General features: G+C 38.0%; 1 protein-coding gene across 2 annotated transcripts; it reads right to left on the reverse strand.

Annotated features, from left to right (window-relative positions):
- Nucleotides 1-11,572: 11,572 nt before the first annotated feature.
- Nucleotides 11,573-20,145, reverse strand: DORIP1 (dopamine receptor interacting protein 1). Of its 2 annotated transcripts, none has more exons than XM_073211299.1 (5): nucleotides 20,007-20,145; nucleotides 17,037-17,561; nucleotides 15,348-15,437; nucleotides 14,038-14,172; nucleotides 11,573-13,246 (listed from the first exon to the last, which is right to left on the reverse strand). In XM_073211299.1, the coding sequence occupies exons 2-5, from the start codon at nucleotides 17,558-17,560 to the stop codon at nucleotides 13,063-13,065; spliced, it is 933 nt and encodes a 310-aa protein (XP_073067400.1). In that variant the 5' UTR covers nucleotide 17,561; nucleotides 20,007-20,145; the 3' UTR covers nucleotides 11,573-13,062. The 2 variants fall into 2 exon arrangements, with proteins under 2 accessions (XP_073067400.1, XP_073067401.1); XM_073211300.1 differs by having other exon boundaries at nucleotides 13,083-13,350.
- Between the last annotated feature and the right edge of the window lie 1,069 nt (nucleotides 20,146-21,214).

The raw sequence follows: 21,214 nt of genomic DNA on the forward strand, positions 1-21,214 counted from the left end.
GCTGTGAGAAGCAGCCAACCCACAGTCCCCACTGCCTCACGGGCACTCTGCTTCTCAAAGGATCTGCTTACTATACCTACTGCCTCAGGTGTCACCTCCACTTGCCTCCAGTCCTGGGGTGGGGCCAAGTCCTCTAGAAGGCAAGCCACCTCAGACCACATACCCATTGGGGGACAATCCACTGTTTCCCCATTCACAGGGGTAGCCCGCTGAAGCACCCCTTCAATAAGAGCAGCCTGCCATTTTCTTTGGTCAACAATGAATCCTGCTGACTATGCCAATTGTCTTGACAATGAGTTTCAGCCCCAGATAACTTCACTATGGATTCAGTGTGACCAAAGAAAATGACAGCAAAACGTTCTTGGGGTGAAAGGGTTATACCCAACTTTATTTCCAGGTGACAGGTCAGTCACTAGAATTCCATTCACTCAGAGCGAGTCTGTATGCAGCAAGCCAGTCTCTACCTCTGGGCCCCTCTGTCCTCACAGCTGTCCTCTGGTTTTCTCTGCACAGCTGTCCCGTACAGCCATCCTCTGGGCCTTTCTGCACAGTAGTCCCACACAGCTGTCCTCTGGGCCTCTCTGCACAGTTGTCCTGCACAGGCATCCTCTGGTCCTCTGTCCTCGGTGCTGCCACCATGCCAGCCTCTGCTCTGCTCTCCTGCAGCCTTGCAACCCTGCCACCATGTCACGCACAGAGCACTGGGCAGAGCTCTTTATACAGAGTCAACAGCCATGTATTCCCCACAGGTGTGCAGTGAGCTAGTCAGCCATGGGCAGGTGAGAATCCTGGCCACAGGAACTCTCATTTTATCCACAATGGACAATGAGATTAATGTTGTTCTCATGCCTAACTCAACATCCACTCTGCAATCCATGATGGATCAAGGAGCAATTTCAACATTCAAGTCTTATTAAAAAATGCATTTTGTAAGGCTGTAACTTCCATAGACAGTGATTCTTTTGATGGATTTGGGAAAAGTCAATTGAAAACCTTCTAGAATGGATTTACCATCTAGATGCCATAAAAACACTTGTGATTTCATAGGAAGAGCTCAAAACACCAATATACACAGGATTTTAGAAATTGATTCAAACCCTCATAGATGACTTTGAGGGGTTCAAGATTTCAGTGTAGGAAGTAACAGCAGATGTGATAGAAATAGCAAGAGAACTACAATTAGAAATGGAGCCTGAAGATGTGAATTGCTGCAACTCATGAAAAAACTTTAAGGGATGAGGTGTTTCTTCTTATGGATGAGCAAAGAAAGTGGCTTCTTGAGATGGAATTGACTCTTGAAGATGCTGTGAAGATGGTTGAAATTACAACAAGAGATTTGCAATACTATCTAAATTTAGTTGATAAAACAATGGTAGGATTTGAGAGGATTGACTCTAATTTTGAAAGAGGTACTATAGGTAAAATGCTATCAAATAGCATCATGTTTCAGAGAAATCATTCACGAAAGGGAGTCAACGATGTAGCAAACTTCACTGTTGACTTATTCTTAGAAGTTGTCACAGCCACACCCCAACCTTTAGCAACCCCACCCTGATTAGTCAGCAGCCATCAACATTGAGGCAAGACACTCCACAAGCAAGATTATGACTTACTAAAGCTCAGATGGTGGTTAGGACTTTTTAGCAATAAGGTAGTTTTAATTAATGTATGTATGTATGTTTTTTTAGACATTATTGCACACAATAGACTACAGTGTGATGTAAACATATATGAACTGGGAAACAAAAAAATTCATTTGAGTCACTTTATTGCAATATTCACTTTATTGTGATGGTCTGGAACTGAAGCATCTGAGGCATGCCTGCACTTCTATCATCACTATGCTGGCCCCTAGGAGTATATGCTTCTTTCTTCAAAGCTCTAACTCCTTGATTCCTTGTTCTCTTTGGTACTATGGAGAAATGCTGGACTCAAAAGGGTTCACCAATATGAATCAATGATTATCACTGGGTAGAGAAATCATGGATAATCATCTATCATCTTTACACTTTTTTTGGGTTTACTAATCTATGTATTGTTTACAATAATGTTAAAAATGAGACTTTACAAAATTCAAAGGGGAAACAAGCAATGAAAATGCACCTAAGAACACAAACAAGTTTCTAATTCTACCATTGCTACCTTATTTACACAGCTCATTTGCTCCCCAAGCTGCTATTCCATGCCACATCATTTTTTTTCATTTTTACTTATTTTATTTTATTTATTTATTTATTTATGTATGTATGTATGTATGTATGTATGTATGTATGTATGTATTTATTTATTTTTGAGAGGGCATTTCTCATATTTATTGATCAAATGGTTCTTAACAATAAAATTCTGTATAGGGGACTCAATGCACAATCATTAATCAACCCCAAGCCTAGTTCTCAACAGTCTCCAATCTTCTGAAGCGTAACAAACAAGTTCTTACATGGTGAACAAATTCTTACATAATGAATAAGTTCTTACATGGTGAACAGTGCAAGGGCAGTCATCACAGAAACTTTTGGTTTTGATCACGCATTATGAACTATAAACAATCAGGTCAAACATGAATATTCATTTGATTTTTATACTTGATTTATATGTGAATCCCACATTTCTCCCTTATTTTTTTTTAAATAAAATGCTGAAGTGGTAGGTAGATGCAAAGATAAAGATAGAAAGCATAATTTAGTGCTGTAAGAGGGCAAGTGTAGATGATCAGGTCTGTGCCTATAGACTAAGTATTAATCCAAGCTAGACAAGGGCAACAAAACATCCACGGATGCAGAAGATTTCTCTCAAAACAGGGGGTGTGAAGTTCTAAGCCTCACCTCTGTTGATCCCCAATTTCTCACCTGATGGCCCCCCTGCGACTGTGCCTGTCTTAGGTTGTTCCTCCCTTGAAGAATCTTACGCATCTCTGGCTAACCAGCCATCTTCCGGGGCCATACAGGGAAATGTAAAGTTGGTAAGTGAGAGAGAAGCAATATTCTTTGAAAAGGTCAGTTTTTTACTTCTTTGCAGATTTATGCCCTGTGGCTTCTATGCCCAGCATTTGTCTTGAGGTATCTTTACCAATGGAAGAATTATGATACTCGGTAATTTTCAATATGAGGCACGAATTCTACTAAAGGGCTGTAATTAGGAAGGAAGAAGAAAAGCTATAGAAGTAGCAGACGGAAGAAAACATGGGCTTTGACATAACTTCTTGAAGAGTAACATCAGCATGTATAGGTTTTAACAAACTACTAATTAAATTACGTACATACATTAACAGAATAGGAATACAGATACATAACAAAAGCAGACCTACAATTACCAGCCATATCCAGTAAAACCAAGAAAACCAGTTAGGTACCCTAGGCATTTGTGAAACTTATCAATGATATGATGGATATTGTCTAACTGAATTTGAATAGTTTGAGAAAAATCAGACAAATTAAAACAACACATTCCAGGGAACTGTTCACATCCCATACCTTCTTTTAACAGTAGATAGTCTATAGTAGCACAATTTTGAAGCACTGCAACTCACACTTCTCCTAATTCTTGGTTGAGTTCTGACAATATAGAACCAGTCAAATTTGTTGTTTTACTGTATGCACAGGCCAGCTTAGATATCTCCTTCTACATTCCAACAGCAAGTTCAGGAACCGGTGGGATGAATGCAGCTACAATTGCAACAGCGCCAGGATCTTTGTTGAAGTTTTTTCATGATCATCTTCTGGAATGACTCTTCCAGAGGATGTTGATGTTGGAAGTTCTTCTTCATATCGTATCTTAATTTGTTTATTGGGTAGCCAAATTAGGCTTTGATCCTCTGTATAAACACAAACAAACCCTTTGCCCACACTTTGATATGACCTTTATACAATTGTGAAGGACCTATTGGAGACCACCCCACAGGAACTGCTTTTTTTTAAGAGAAAGAAATATCAGAAAAATGTACTTCCATAGCTGATCATCTGACACCCTTTAAAAGATCAAAATAAAGGATATGTAAAGCATGAATTAATCGCTGATTTGCAGTTAATTTTATCCTATCGGAGTAATCCCACTTTTTTTGTTATCATTAATCTACAATTACATTAATAATATTATGATTACTAGGCTCTCCCCTACACCAAGACCCCCCCACAAACCCCGTTACAGTCACTGTCCATCAGCATAGCAAGATATTGTAGAATCATGACTTGTCTTCTCTGTGTTGCACAGCCCTCCTCTTTCCACCACCCACCACATTATGCATGCTAATCATAATACTCACTTTCTTCTTCCCTGCCCTTATCCCTCCCTATCCTCCCATTCTCCCCAGTCTCTTTCCCTTTGGTAACTTTTAGTCCATTCTTGGGTTCTGTGATTCTGCTGCTGTTTTGTTTCTTCAGTTTTTCCTTTGTTCTTATACTCCACAGATGAGTGAAATCATTTGGTATTTGTCTTTCTCCACTTGGCTTATTTCACTGAGCATAATACCCTCTAGCTCCATCCTTGTTGTTGCAAATGGTAGGATTTGTTTTCTTCTTATGGCTGAATAATATTCCATTGTGTATATGTACCACATCCTCTTTATCCATTCATCTACTGATGGACCCTTAGGTTGCTTCCATTTCTTGGCTATTGTAAATAGTGCTGTGATGAACATAGGGGTGCATATATCTTTTGAAACTGGGATGCTGCATTCTTAGGGTAAATTCCTAGAAGCGGAATTCCTGGGTCAAATGATAAGTCTATTTTGAGCATTTTGAGGAACCTCCATACTGCTTTCCACAATGGTTGAACTAATTTACATTCCCACCAGCAGTGTAGGAGGGTTCCCCTTTCTCCAGAACCTCGCCTGCATTTGTGGTTGTTTGTCTTTTTGATGGTAGCCATCCTTACTGGTGTGAGGTGATATCTCATTGTGGTTTTAATTTGCATTTCTCTGATAAATAGCAATGTGGAGCATCTTTTCATGTGTCTGTTGGCCATCTGAATTTCTTTTTTGGAGAACTGTCTGTTCAGTTACTCTGCCCATTTTTTAATTGGATTATTTGCTTTTTGTTTGTTGAGGTGTGTGAGCTCTTTATATATTTTGGATGTCAAGCCTTCATCGGATCTGTCATTTATGAATATATTCTCCCACACTGTAGGGTACCTTCTTGTTCTATTGATGGTGTCCTTTGCTGTACAGAAGCTTTTCAGCTTGATATAGTCCCACTTGTTTATTTTTGCTTTTGTTTTCCTTGCCTGGGGAGATATGTTCATGAAGAAGTCGCTAATGTTTATGTCTAAGAGATTTTTGCCTATGCTTTTTTCTAAGAGTTTTATGGTTTAATGGCTTACATTCAGGTCTTTGATCCATTTCGAATTTACTTTTGTGTATGGGGTTAGACAGTGATCCAGTTTCATTCTCTTACATGTAGCTGTCCAGTTTTGCCAGAACCATCTGTTGATGAGACTGTCATTTCCCCATTGTATGTCCATGGCTCCTTGATTGAATATTAATTGACCATATATGTTTGGGTTAATATCTGGACTCTCTATTCTGTTCCACTGGTCTGTAGGTCTGTTCTTGTGCCAGTACCAAATTGTCTTAATTACTGTGGATTTGTAGTAGAGCTTGAAGTTGGGGAGTGAGATCCCCCCCCCCACTTTATTCTTCTTTCTCAGGATTGCTTTGGCTATTCGGGGTCTTTGGTGTTTCCATATGAATTTTTGAACTACTTGTTCCAGTTCGTTGAAGAATGCTGTTGGTAATTTGATAGGGATTGCATCAAATATGTATATTGCTTTGGGCAGGATGGCCATTTTGATGATATTAATTCTTCCTAGCCAAGAGCATGGGATGAGTTTCCATTTGTTAGTGTCCTCTTTAATTTCTCTTAAGAGTGTCTTGTAGTTTTCAGGATATAGGTCTTTCACTCCCTTGGTTAGGTTTACTCCTAAGTATTTTATTCTTTTTTAATGCAATTGTGAATGGAATTGTTTTCCTGATTTCTCTTTCTATTGGTTCATTGTTAGTGTATAGGAAAGCACAGATTTCTGTGTGTTAATTTTGTATCCTGCAACTTTGCTGTATTCCGATATCAGTTCTAGTAGTTTTGGAGTGGAGTCTTTAGGTTTTCTTATGTACAATATCATGTCATCTGCAAATAGTGACAGTTTAGCTTCTTCTTTACCAATCTGGATTCCTTGTATTTTTTTTGTTTTGTCTGGTTTTGGAGTGGAGTCTTTAGGTTTTCTTATGTACAATATCATGTCATCTGCAAATAGTGACAGTTTAACTTCTTCTTTACCAATCTGGATTCCTTGTATTTTTTTTGTTTTGTCTGATTGCCGTGGCTAGGACCTCCAGCACTATGTTAAATAATAGTGGGGAGAGTGGGCATCCCTGTCTTGTTCCCTATCTCAGAGGAAAAGCTTTCAGCTTCTCGTTCAGTATGATGTTAGCTGTGGGTTTATCATACATGGCCTTTATTATGTTCAGGTACTTGCCCTCTCTACCCATTTTTCTGAGAGTTTTTATCATGAATGGATGTTGAATTTTGTCAAATGCTTTTTCAGCATCTATGAAGATGATCATGTTGTTTTTGTCCCTCTTTTTTTTTATGTGGTGGATGATGTTGATGGATTTTCGAATGTTGTACCATCCTTGCATCCGTGGGATGAATCCCACTTAGTTGTGGTGTATGATGCTTTTGATATATTTTTGAATTAGGTTTGCTAATGTTTTATTGAGTATTTTTGCATCTACATTCATCAGGGATATTGGTCTGTAATTTTCTTTTTTGGTGGGGTCTTAGCCTGGTTTTGGTATTAGGGTGATGTTGGCTTCATAGAATGAGTTTGGGTGTATTCCCTCCTCTTCTATTTTTTGGAAAACTTTATGTCTTCTCTGTATGTCTGATAAAATTCCGAGGTAAATCCATCTGGCCTGGGGGTTTGGTTCTTGGGTCATTTTTTGATTACTGCTTCAATTTCTTTGCTGATAATTGGTTTGTTTAACTTTTGTGTTTCTTCCTTAGTCAGTCTTGGGAGGTTGTATTTTTCTAGGAAGTTGTCCATTTCTTCTAGGTTTTCCAGCTTGTTAGCATATAGGTTTTAGTAGTAGTCTTTAATAATTCTTTGCTTTTCTGTGAAGTCTGTCATGAGTTTTCCATCCTCGTTTCTGATTGTGTTGATGTGTGTTGATTCTCTTTTTCTCTTAATAAGTTTGGCTAGAGGCTTATCTATTTTGTTTATTTTCTCAAAGAACCAGCTCTTGGTTTCATTGATTTTTTATATTGTTTTAGTCTTCTCAATTTTGTTTATTTCTTCTTTGATCTTTATTATGTCCCTCCTTCTGCTGACTTTAGGCCTCATTGGTTCTTCTTTTTCCAGTTTCGATAATTGTGTTGTTAGACTATTCATTTCGGATTGTTCTTCCTTCTTTAAGTATGCCTGGATTGCTATATACTTTCCTCTTAATACTGCTTTCGCTGCATCCCACAGAAGTTGGGGCTTTATGTTGTTTTTGTCATTTGTTTCCATATATTGCTTGATCTCTATTTTAATTTGTTCGTTGATCCATTGGTTATTTAGGAACATGTTGTTAAGCCTTCAGGTGTTTGTGAGCCTTTTTATTTTCTTTGTACAATTTATTTCTAGTTTTATACCTTTGTGGTCTGAAAAGTTGGTTGGTAGAATTTCAGTCTTTTTGGATTTACTGAGGCTCTTTTTGTGGCCTAATATGTGGTCTATTCTGGAGAATGTTCCATGTGCACTTGAGAAGAATGTGTATCCTATTGCTTTTGGATGTAGAGTTTTATAGATATCTATTAGGTCCATCTGTTCTAGTGTGTTGTTCAGTGCCTCCATGTGCTTACTTTTTTTCTGTCCGGTGGATCTATCCTTTGGGGTGAGTGGCATGTTGAAGTCTCCTAAAATGAATGCATTGCATTCTATTTCCTCCTTTAGTTCTGCTAGTATTCGTTTCACATATGCTGGTGCTCCCGTGTTGGGTGTGTATATATTTATAATGGTTATGTCCTCTTGTTGGACTGAGCCCTTTACCATTATGTAATGTCCTTCTTTATCTCTTGTTACTTTCTTTGTTTTGAATTCTATTTTGTCTGATACTAGTACGGTAATACCTGCGTTCTTCTCCCTGTTTTTTGCATGAAATATCTTTTTTCATCCCTTGACTTTTAGTCTTTGCATGTCTTTGAGTTTGAGGTTTCTTGTAAGCAGCATATAGATGGGTCTTGATTTTTTATCATTCTATTACTCTGTGTCTTTTGATTGGTGTATTCAGCCCATTTACATTTAGGGTGACTATTGAAAGATATGTACTTATTGGTATTGCAGGCTTTAGATTCGTGGTTACCAAAGGTTCCAGGTTAGCTTCTTTAGTATCTTACTGCCTAACTTAGCTCACTTATTGAGCTGTTATAAACACTGTCTGGAGATTCTTTACTTCTCTCCATTCTTATTCCTCCTCCTCCTCCATTCTTTATATGTTGGTTGTTTTTTGGGTGCTCTTTCGTGTTTCCCTTAACTGATTTTTCTGGGTAGTTGATTTTATTTTTTGCCTTTAGTTAGTATTTTGTTGGTCTGCTTTCTTTGCTGTGATTTTATTTTCTCTGGTGACATCTGTTTAGTCTTAAGAGTGCTCCTGTCTAGAGCAGTCCCTCTAAAATACCCTGTACCCTGTGGTTTGTGGGAGTCAAATTCCCTCAACTTTTGCTTGTCTGGGAATTGTTTAATCCCTCCTTCATATTTAAATGATAATCGTGCTGGATACATTATTCTTGTTTCAAGGCCCTTCTGTTTCATTGCATTACATATATCATGTCATTCTCTTCTGTCCTGTAAGGTTTCTGTTGAGAAGTCTGATGATAGTCTGATGGGTTTTCCTTTGCAGGTGACCTTTTTCCTCTCTCTAGCTGCCTTTAAAACTCTGTCCTTGTCCTTGATCTTTGCCATTTTAATTATTATGTGTCTTGGTGTTCTCCTCCTTGGGTCCCTTCTGTTGGGAGTTCTGTGTGCTTCTGTGGTATGATCGATTATTTTCTCCCCCAGTTTGGGGAACTTTTCAGCAATTATTTCTTCAAAGACATTTTCTATCCCTTTTTCTCTCTCTTCTTCTTCTGGTACCCCTATAAAGAGGATATTGTTCCTTTTGGATTGGTCACACAGTTCTCTTAATGTTGTTTCATTCCTGGAGATCCTTTTATCTCTCTCTGCATCAGCTTCTATGCGTTCCTGTTGTCTGGTTTCTCTTCCATCAATGGCCTCTTGCATCTTATCCATTCTGCTTATAAGTCTTTCCAGAGATTGTTTCACTTCTGTAATCTCCCTCCGGACATCATCCCTTAGCTCTTATATATTTCTCTGCAGCTCCGTCAGCATGTTTATGATTTTTATTCTTTTTCAGAAAGACTGGTTTGGTCTATTTCCTTCTCAGGGGTTGACTCTGTGATCTTGGTCTGCCTCAAATTCTGCCTTTTCATGGTGATAGAGATAGGTTGTGGAGCTGGCATGAGTGACAGCTGGGAGAACGTCCCTTCTTGTTGGTTTATGGCCTTCCAGTCCTGGGATAACAGCGACCTCTAGTGGCTTGTACTGGGCAGCTGCATGCAGACGGGGCTTCTGATTCTTGCCTAGCTGCTATGGAGTTTATCTCTGTGTTTGCTGTGGGTGTGGCCTGCCTTGGGCTGCTACTCCAATATGGAGGAGTGGTGTCAGAGGGGAAACGGCCAGGAGGCTGTTTATCCCTGTGAGGGGCCTCTACTACGCAGAGGGTTTGGGTGCCCTGAGTTCCCTGGGATTCCCAGCTTCTGGGCTAAGTGTTCTGGGATGCTTCCATCCAGCTGTGGGGTCCCTGTCCCTTTAAGACTTTCAAAAAGCACTCGCTTTTCTTTGTGCCCAGGGCACCAGCTGCGGGGACCCGCTCACACGTCTTACTGTCCTGTTTCCCTAGTTTCCAGCACCCCACGCATGCACTGTGTCTGCGCTCTGGTGCAGATGGCTAGGGCTGGGTGATTAGCAGTCCTGGGCTTCCTCTCCCTCCCTGCTCCAACTCCTCTCCTCCCGCCCAGAGCTGGGGTGTGGGGCACTTGGGTCCTGCCAGGCCGCGGCTTGTATCTTAACCCCTTTGTGATGCGCTGTGTTCTCACAGGTGTGGATGTAGTCTGGCTGTTGTCCTGTGTCTTCTGGTCCTTTAGGAAGAGTTGTCTTTGTTGTATTTTCAAAAATATATGTGGTTTTTGGAGATTTCCACTGTTCTACTCATGCCGCCATCTTGGCTCCACCCCCCTTTCTACATCATTTTTAAGGGGCTTGCCAGAGGAGCCCACTTTTTCATTTTCAAGCAACTTCTTTTTTTCTTTGCAGACAACCTCACTGAGAAAACAGATGGTCTATGGGCTGATTATTTGGTTAACTAATCTAATATTCATCCTCAGGTAGTTGTCAGCATATAAAGAAACCATCTAGCTCCAGAGACCGCCTCATTAACTTCCTTTTCAACATCCTGGAGATAGAGGAAAAGGTCATAATTTCCCTGGCATCAAATTGTTTGATTTTAATGGCTTCCTGGTGACCAGATAGTGACCCCTGCACCTGTTGGGTGAGTGGGAACCCTTGACTAAAGCGGCATGAGGTCAATAAGATGAACTTCAAAAGCTATGTTATTTTACCTTTTAAATCAAGGGAATTTGATGTTGATTTTAAATGTTAAGAGCATTAACAAAGATGAGAGGAATAAAAATGTGTATTTTCATTGTAGTTTAGTACCAACTTCAGTTACTTTTACATGAACTTCTTACCCTTTCTGCCTACTTAACACAATTATTTTCAAATACATGTAATTAAATCATTTAACCATAAAACTAAACTGTTGATTTGTTCAATACGTACAGCTTTTGTTTGTGTCATAGTACTTATCTAATATACTTGTTTGCTCATATGCTTATGAAATAGAACATGGGATTCACCCTAGTAAGCATGCCCATGGTAGTCAGAGTTGTTTTTCTTCCTTTTTGATTGCACATTGAAATCAGATATTAAATCAACCCTAATAATGAAAAGCTACTTCGAAGGATAAATCTAAGATTTTATCTTACTGCTAAGCTGGCGGGGTGAGGTTTTTTTTGGCTGAAGAGAAGTTGGAGATTCCTACTTAAATTTGCTTTAATTGTTCTTTACCCCACTATGATTAAGGCCAGGGTTTTTAAATCATTTTTGCTCTGTGTAGATACAGCTGTAGATTGTGTCACTTTGATTAAACATATATTCGTGCCCCCTCACACAGTATTCTGAATTCTCTAAGGGTGTTTAAGATTATAAAGAACTTTCCATAACCTCACTTTCACATCCTGCAGATAGTCTAGTTCATTCTTATTCACTCCTTTTCTAACTGGTCAGCAAGGGATAATTTCTTCTTGCAACCAACCACCACCACAACAGTAAACTTATTCTTAAACCCCTACCCTCCGGGGTCCAGAAGGCACATTTAAATCCTATTACACATTAAACCCATTACTGATATGGGCTACTGTCTGTAAAGTTCATTAGTAAGAGACAATCTGGGAGACTTACATGTACACAAAAGAAGTAGACAAAATATGTTTTTTTATTAGCATGTTAAGAGTAGTCAAGATTTTAACAAACATTTTAATCCTCACAACAACCCTGTGAGGTAGGTAAGTCATTGTTTTGTGATAAACTAGTGTTATTCCAAATAAAGTGCAATTCCTAAAAGAATAAATTTGCATCAGGAATAATTTGTTATTTACATCATTTGTGTATATCCTAATATTTGTGTTTTTGTATACTTTGATTCATGCAATAAAATGTCCCAGAAAAGTTTATTGTAAATCAAATCCTATTTAAATACATTAAATAGTGAGGAACTATTTAAATCAACCCTGGGGTGATTTTTTTTTTTGAAAATACATCACTATTTTTTATCTTGCATAAAAAAGAATTTTCATAGCATTTGCTCAAAGTGAGTCATTCTCAGCAACACTGTACTCACGTTTATTCATTCTTTAGTAAAGTTATTTCAGCATGGCACCAAACCAATGTAAGACTTAATTTATAGACTTAAACCTTAGCAATTTTGTATATGGCAGTGAACTGTATTGTTAAGTAAACTCTCCAAATATATTACACTCAGCTCCAACCCAGAACCTATGATGGACTACTGGGAATATTACCTAATTTTTCCTTTAAATTGCAAAAGGAAGAAAGTCTTAGGGTCTTTGAGCACCCATTTTCTTTTAAATATATATTTAAAGTACATTTCTATTGTTAATCCAACATTAGTAAACATCCAGTTGCCTATTATCTTTTATAGTTGTATTTGCAAAATAATTTTTAGTAGAGAATTTCCATTATATTTAATTATGAGATAAATGTTTACATTAATTATATAACTTATTTGTAACAATAACTTCCATTAACAATAACAGAGGGCTTAAATACCACTTAAAATACTGGCAAGTTTATAATATTTTAGCAAATGGCTAAAGTAATTTGTCATTATAAAGAAATAATTCAAGCCCAGAAGAACATTTTCACCAAAGTGTTTTTAAAAATTGATGTAGGGAAATTAGGCAAATCAAAAGGTAAAACAGACTAAGACATCTATAAGTTATACATTCAAGTCCATACTAGGTCCAATAGTGCACTTCGGATTATAGTGAGGTAGGGCAAAGAAATATAGTCAGATACATTTTGAACTGTTAAGTTTATAAACTGAAATACTGACTTGTTTCAGGTTTTCTTTGGATATCAAAAAAAAAAAACTGAGAATTCAAATGATCAAGTATTTTCTTAGATTCAAGAATAGAATTATAAAAAACCTTTGAGGTACTTACAAATAAAAATACAAAGGCTACACGATATATTTTATTTCAACATAAAATATGCTTGTATAAAAATAACCCAGGATGTAGATAAAAGAAATATAAACATTTTTGCATAGATTCTCTATATAAAACATTTACGTGGGGCTAAAATACTGGAAAACACACCCCTGAAACTAGTATAGTTGAACTGTTTCCTTGGATACCAAGGAAAACAATTTAATTTAGCATCAGTCTATATTTATTTCTCTGTTGCTCGAATATAAACCAATGATGACAAGAGAAGAAACTCTGGGGGTTTATTTAACAAAATTAAATTCACATTTCTGAGGCCATCATAGTGCATCCAATGTCCATCTATCTGGAAAGCGGCAGAATAATGATGTTCCTCTTTGTTAAATAATGTGGCACCTTCCAATAAATACCTGCAAATTAAATGACAAAGTATAGCAGAAACTTATGATACTCTGTTCTTAAACATTTCTTAAGTTCTTGAGATTGTAGTCTAGTCCCTGAAAAAGATATTCATCTGTAAAAAAATCAATATAATTGGTAATTTGGAGTAAAATGTTTAAGAGTTATAAAAACTTTTAACTTAAGAAATTTAAAAAACATATTTTAAGAGATTAAAATAAGCTGTTTAGTTCTATTAAATAAGAGAACACACACAAGAATACTTTTAAATGCAATAAATTAAAAGAATCCTCTACATCACAATTTTTATGCAAGTATTTCCATCTAGAACAATGACAGTAACATTTTATGTTTCAATGATGAAGTCAAACTATACACTATTTGACTTGGAATACAAGCAATAGCCAGTATTATTATGTGTCAGGTACTATCCTAAACACTTTACATGTGCCAACTCTTTAAATCCTAACAATAATGGCACCAGAGAGATACTGTCATCTCTGTTCTATAGATAAGAAAACTGATGTGTAAACTGGTTAAGTTACTGTCCCAAGGTCACACAGCTTGCAGAGGTGGGGCAGAGATTTGAACCCAATTCTGTCTATTCCATAGTGCAAACACCTAATCACCAACACTGCCAGTGACTGATCCCCTGTAGTAGATTCTGATCTTATTCAGGATACATACATTTAGAGATAGCTATTTTTTTCAACAGTGTTTCCTAAAGAGCTAGTCAAAATCATGATAGAATAGCAGAAAAATACAACTTTTACTAATTTTATAAAACAAACACAGCACCTACTTGTGATCAGATAAATCCAAGTAATAGGGTACATATGCCAGGTCTTCAGATTTCCAATGCTGCATATTTAAGACAACAAAAGGGGGTGCCCCATGGCAGAAAACTCGTTGGGAAAATTCTCTTAAGCCACTACACCTAAAATTGGAAATAGGCATTAACTTTATTAATACACTTGGGACAAAGCTTCCTTATATCATTTCTGGTTTGTCTTCATTATTTAATTTCATAATAAGCATAACTGTCTATTTTAGGTATAGGTAGTGGTATAGCTATAGTAATACCTTATTTACTTATTTCCAGAAGTTTATAAGCTGTGAAATTCTACACACATGAAACAATAGTTTTAAAACTCCAGAAAAAGCTAGCTATTTTTATCTAAGATTATAAAAGTAAGTAGTCTTTCAAACTGATACAAAAGCTTTTAGTTGGAGATATATTTTTCCCCCTAAACTGGTTTCCAAGGAAAATAATGGCAGAGGGGAATAATGAGACTCTTACAATCTTATTTAGACTGTGTAAAATTCCCTTTTGCCATTGGGTAAAGCAAATTCTGTTTCCTTAGTAATATCACGTATTAAGCATTTGGATCGGAATACAACAAATAAAATTATACAATAAAATCTCAATTAACCGGAATGTTCAGGGCACAGTGTTCTGGGTAACAAAAATAATTGACTAAACTAAGTTAATCACAAAACCATTTTGGTTCAGTACTTATTGCTAAAATACATTAGTTCACTTGCTGGACTTATGTACAATTAACTGAACATATTCTTTCCTTCTTTTGAGGTTAATTAGCTGTAGGACCACCCTTCTAAATATTCTCATTGTACAATACTGTAGATACAGAAATTGTTAAGGCATTGGGATAAATTAAGTTTTGCCCCTCTGAACCTTTTTTTTTACTATGCTAAATTTTTTGGTTGTCATTTACCTCTTTCTCCTAAATGAGGAGTGCAGAAAAAAAATCCAGTTAATTGAGGGTCCTGATAAGCTGGGTTCCGGTTAACCAAGGTTTTATTGTACCTACTCAGCAATGGGGAAAAAAAGAAAAGGCATTTGCTTTGCATTCATCAATTAACTGTAGTATAATATTTTATATAGTGATGTTTGGTAACAACAAAGAGTATAAGATGGCACAGTAAATTAGAAGGTGTTAAGATTCCAAAAATGTTAGGCTTCCTAAATACTTATGAGGAATACTATAATGCTATTTCATCAAGTATTAACATCAAAGAACATACTGGTTCAGGTTTCTTCATAAAAAAACATAGAAATAATTTCATTTTATATGTCTATCACATACTCACCCACTTTCTTCACACAGTTCAATCCTAGAACAGAATAACTCATCCACAGCCAGTCGTATCAAGTTTCCATGTGGTATTTCTTGGGGAGGACTACAACAATTATAAAATGCATGGAAGAATTGCTTCAACATTTTACATATAAATACATAATCAGGATAACAAACTTTATAGGTCAACTCATTGTTAGTAAATCAAGTAAAAAACCTGTTATTCACCTGTGTATTTTAAAGATAGTACATTAACCAGTGATAAACATTAATGCATATAGCTTTCCAAGAAACACCAAATCTTTCTGTAAACTCATCCTGAAATGCAGTTATTTAAGAAATTTTTGAGATGATTCAAGAGGGGATTCTGGTCTGGGGGAAGGAAGTAGGACCCAGAATGAGGAGAGCACCCAGTTAGATAGTCACCTGATCAAGGCCAGTTACAGCCATTGTTAGCCTCATTACCTGGCTTGTTAAAAATTCTTTCCTACATACTTCAGAGGTTGTTTTATATATAGGATTTTAAAAAATTGGCAAAAGCCTTAAAAAGTTACAGAGTATGAATGAAAATATTTTATTAAGAGAAGCCTATCAGTATTAATATAGGATTGTAAACATTTCATAAGTTTTAAAACACAAATTAAAAGATACTAGTTTTCAAAAAAAGACAAATTTCTGAAATGCTTTTTAGTCTATTATGATTTAGAGGCAACAGAACTTTTTCCCCAATGGATATTTGAAAATCAACATCATCATATCAGCATACAGGAAAATAGACAAAATTTATTTCAGAACATTCATTGGTCGACTTTAAAAAATTTCTTCAGCTTTTCATAAATAGCATGTTATAATACTCAACTAAATATGTTAAAAAGAAATGTGAATTTAGTAAGTTAGGGTATGTGATGCACGTTCCCAAAAGGGAACAATCTATTGGGCTGTTTTTCTGGACCGGGGGCCAACTACACTTTCTGACACAATGTGTTTGGGTGTTTTTTCCCTACTGGCAATTATCCCTTTTCCAGCTCATGTCTCCTGGAGGCTTTAATGTTTCCCAACACTCGATAGGGCTTGCCAGTTTGGTTTTCCTCTGTGGCATTTACTAGCTTGGAGGTCTGCATTCCCTCTGAAAGCCAAAAATACTCAGCAGGCTATCAGCACTTTTCCTAGTAAGTGAAAAAGCTCCTCACATTCACAGCTTTCCAGGTGTTCAGATACTAAGTTTAAGGTATCCGTCTGTAATTTTGCTCTGGCCATGACATAAATAATTTCAATCTTCTTGTTCATATAGAACTGCCTATCTGACAGAGATTAAGGGGTGAAACATTTTGATATAATATTAAGTGTTCTACAAGAATTTTAAATTTGAGACACAAGGAATTATCTACACACTCATATTAGCAAATTCAAAGCAAGAGTAAAATATTTTGCATGCTGAATGATTCATTTCTTGCCAAGTAAAACAGTTTTCAATTGGTTTTGTAAGGTAAATTCTAAGATGTTTGGATGTTCCAGACCGGTATTTTTGTCATGAGACCTACTAAAGAGTTTTGCATTTGTGTGGTTGCTTTATGTGTAATTACACAGGGTCTGTACTTTAAGAAATACTCTGACTATATATATATACATACTTACAGCAATGTTCATTTAAAAGTATACTATTTTTGCTAAAAGTGACAAAACAGACTTCAAAGTAACTTACTTTATATTAATTGTGCGCTGTTGATCTTCTTGCACTCGAGTTGGGCATCGCCAGTTGGAACAGTAACTCTCTTGTATGGTAGACATGAGATTTTCAAGATTTTTTGTAAAATTATCATGCTCATTCCCAAACAAATCAATTATTAGTGAAGCTTTATGAACTTCAGATTTGTATTGCTGTTTTTCCATCTTGTCCCAAATCCAGAGTAGCTTCACAGTTGTAAAACTGTACGTGTCCATTAAATAAAGAAAACAGTCTACAAACTCTCTACCTAAATGAAGAGAGAGTTCCCTAGGGAAATTTTCATTTTCATTAAGAATTACATATAGTAACATCAAGAATCCATCTATGGTGCAGGTATTTTTCAGTCTTATTTCAACGTACAGTGGTGTACAGGATACTGCTTTGCGGCCAGCTTTGATAGTAAAAACACCTCCCCAAGGAAGAACAGGCCTCCAAAATGAGCGATCTTGGTTATAGTTATTTTTAATTGATGCTTTGATCTCTTCAAACAGTGTCTTCATCCTGCATTTTAAAAGTTAAAAATAGAACATGTAAATTTGTGATTTTGTATGTTAAATGCATGAGTATGTTTAAATGAAAATACAGCTATTTAAATATTCAAATTAAATTTGGTTACATGGCCTCCCGTGTAAGAAAAAAATTTTAAACAAGCTACAAGCAACTTTTTGGCAATATCCATGGTCTCTGGAAAGACCATTTAAGAAGCTACAAACTTTTTTGAGATGCAGAATGGCCATTTGATAGGTCTTTATGCTAATTACACCGCAGATTTTACCTTTGATATACAAAAACCCTGTAATAAAAAAATCCTAAATGAAAATAAAGCTACTGAACAATACAATATAAATTCGGTTGGGTGTAGTCCCAATGTAAACCTTTCTTCCTCCAATAAACAATCTGTGCTTTATTTTCTTAATATGTTCCACTTATGAAACTGATACAATGGAATTTTTAGTTGGGCTTCAGAATAGTGGCTAATTATCTTTGAAAGACAATATATGAAAAGTAATTGTTGAAAATTTAACTGAATATAACACAGAACTTAACTGATTATAACAGCTAATACAAAAATCATTTCTAGTACTTGGACTTTTTTATTTGCAGTTTAGGGTGATGATAGATATCCTATAGTTTGAGGTCATGTTGTGAAAATTGGATTCAGAACTTGGTCAGTATCCTGATTCCCCTTCTGCACATTTGGGAATGAACTATTATGTCCTCCCAATTTAAACTGGCACTTGTCCTTCCCTCAATCTTTGGGACAGCTAAGCATTTTGTTTTAAAGTCACTGACAGTACTGTAACAAATATGTTTGTGTCATATGTATGTAACATGGAACAAAATTTTAAAAAATTAAAGAATGACGTTCTAATGAAACAATTGGAATTGGGTTACTTGGGACAAAGAAATGCCTATATTAAAAATATCATAGGGTTTCCCAATGTTACTTTTATGGAAAAGTGTATTTCCCTGAAAAAAGGGAAGCATCTGAGGAATAGGAACAGGAAGTTAGTGACTGAGGTCAGTGTCTTATTTTGACTATATTTTCAAGTGCCACATCCTCCCAAGCATAGCATGAATCCAATACTCAATATTGTAGACCTATGTGTTTTTTGTGAGAAATTAAGTTCAAACGGACTTTTCAATACCAACAGACTAAAAATTCAGTTCTAAGATATATTAAACATACACACACAGCGCACAGTATATTCAGCATGGAGCAGGATACTGTGGACTCTAAAATATTCAACACTATATTTAGTCTGAAGTGTAGCTGTTTATACACAGTCGGTAACAGGTTGGGCTCTAGTCAACCACTTAGGAATAAGAGGGCGTGGCAAACTTGGAGTCTAGGAAAACACAGCTCAGGTTCTTCTTCATAGGAACTGACATGTTTCCAGAGCAGATTTTTAAATAATCGTTAAGGCATTCAAGCACTTTAAAAATGAAAACCGCTTTCTTCATGCACTAATTTATTTCTGTTGAGTTTTACAGAACTTTGTAGCAAGGTCATAAGAGTTCAGATTCCTATACTGCATTGGAAAGGAATAATAAAATCTCTATTTTTTCTTCAAATTATCTTTTAGACATGACTGAATGAGTTAACTACAGCTCTATAAAGCAAAAGTTATACTTAAGAGAATTAAGCTACAATTTTATACATATATAAAAATGACACTATTTTAGCCATTTTCTGGAAAAAAACAAAATGGGGGGTTGGTAGAGAGGATCGGAGGACAAGACGTGATTTGTTCTAAAGTAAATTACAAATAAAAAAAGATGACTGAAGTAGATGGAAAAACGGCTGCAAAGGGCTTTACTTAAAATTGTCTTAACTTTTCTCGCTACATGGTCGAAAACACTATTTCTGTATTAGAAGCCCTGGAGAAAGTATCCCGCTGGCTTTTTTTCCCTGCCTCAACAGGCCCTCCAGTTTGAATACACCTGGAAAACTCCCCCGACCTCTATTTCCTTGGCACAAGGACACCTTTCTTTTGCGGTCATTTCTAAGGACAATCACACCGGTCGTAAGGACCAGACCGTTTGCCCAAGGGATCGAATGCCAAACTCCCTAAAAGCTGGGGCAACCTAAGGTTCCCCTCTCGAGTCAGCATCCAGAAAGAATATAATCTGAGAAACAGGCATGCGCCCCGCTTCCAAACCGCGCGGGGCTCCGGGCACGGACGGCGCCCTCCTCGTCCCCCGCGTTCGGGCCACGCCCACCTCGGCCCGGCCAGCGCCCCTGGGGAGGCCCGGCACCCAAGGCCTGCCCCGCACGGCGGGAGGGCCCCCGAGCCAGGAGTCGGGGGCCGCTGGGCGCTCCTGCTCGCCTCCGAGCAGTGGTACCACTGAGCTGGGACTGCGGGCGGAGGGCTCAGAGCCGGGATCTGGACGGCGTTCCCACACCGGCCAGTCTCCGTCCGCCAGGAAGCCGACTCTTCGTACCTCCTCGGGGACCGAAAAACACCGGTGCCGCCGCACCCGTTGCCTCCGCCGCTTGCTCATGGAGAACCCGTTGCTGCGCTCCCACCACTTCATCTACTAGCACCACCGGCTGTCTCGGCGGCTCCGGTGTGAGCGCTGCGCATCGGCATGGCCTCCATCGCACCCGCCGCGGCGGGAGCCACAGCAGCTGCAGCGCCCAGGCTCGATCCGACCGGACCCACGGAGCCAGGACCGCAGGACGCGTAGCCTCTCACTACGGCGATAGGTTCGGCCTGACCTCGCCCCCCTACCCCCAGCCCCCAGCCCCCAGCCCCCAACCCCCAGTGCCCTGCGCCTGACGGCACTCCTGCGCAGGCGCGAGGACGCCCTCGCCAAACGTGCGGGTGTGGGTGTGTATCCAGCGTCAGATCTACCCAGTGCGAACCCGGATCCGGGGCGCAGGGACCGGGACCTCGTGTGAGGGGCGGGGTGCCAGTGTTAGTGGGTGGGCGAGGCTGCCGGAAGCGGGCTGGGCTTCCCGGAGGCGGAGCTTTGTTGGCAAACCTGCTAGGCTGTTAGAGGTTTCTACTGTTTAAGGACCATACTTCAGTTTGTTTCTAGATTTTATCAAATTCCTTATTCAGAAAGGGGAAACTTTGTTTTCTCAGCAAATTGTAATTATTCAAGCTTTTAAGTACATATTTAGAAAAAACGTTGTATTAGCTTGTTAAATTCCACTTTTAGTGTTAACGGTAATAATTGGCCAGTATGCTATAATGGAAGTTAATGGCATTTAAAGAAATTAAGTAGCTTTAGCCCCACTGTAAAGATTAAAAGTTGAGTTTTGGAGAATAATAAAGTCCCGCACATGAAGTGACAGCTGGAAAATGAAGCTAGACCTATGTAATACTAGGTTGTGTGTGCTCAAACACCATTCCTCTAGGGTAGGCCCTAGTTTTTGTACTCCCTTAAAGAGTCAAAGGCTGCGTGGCTCTGTTCCTGAATGTGGGCCACCTTGGAAAACTACCTCCACCCACAATTAGAAATGGGTATGTTGTTGCGATATTCCCCATCTAGCTGTTCAACAAATAATACTGGAAACTGAAGCCCACCCTCCAGAGCACAATGTGGAGAGCTCAAGGCCAGCCCCGCACATCAGTGTAGTCCCTGTTCAGTCACAGTTGAGACTCGTGGAGATGCCTTCTTGACTAATGTGATGGTCAGCCTGG

The sequence above is a fragment of the Manis javanica genome, chromosome 8 (genome assembly GCF_040802235.1).
Source record: "Manis javanica isolate MJ-LG chromosome 8, MJ_LKY, whole genome shotgun sequence".
NCBI classification, from domain to species: Eukaryota; Metazoa; Chordata; class Mammalia; order Pholidota; family Manidae; genus Manis; species Manis javanica.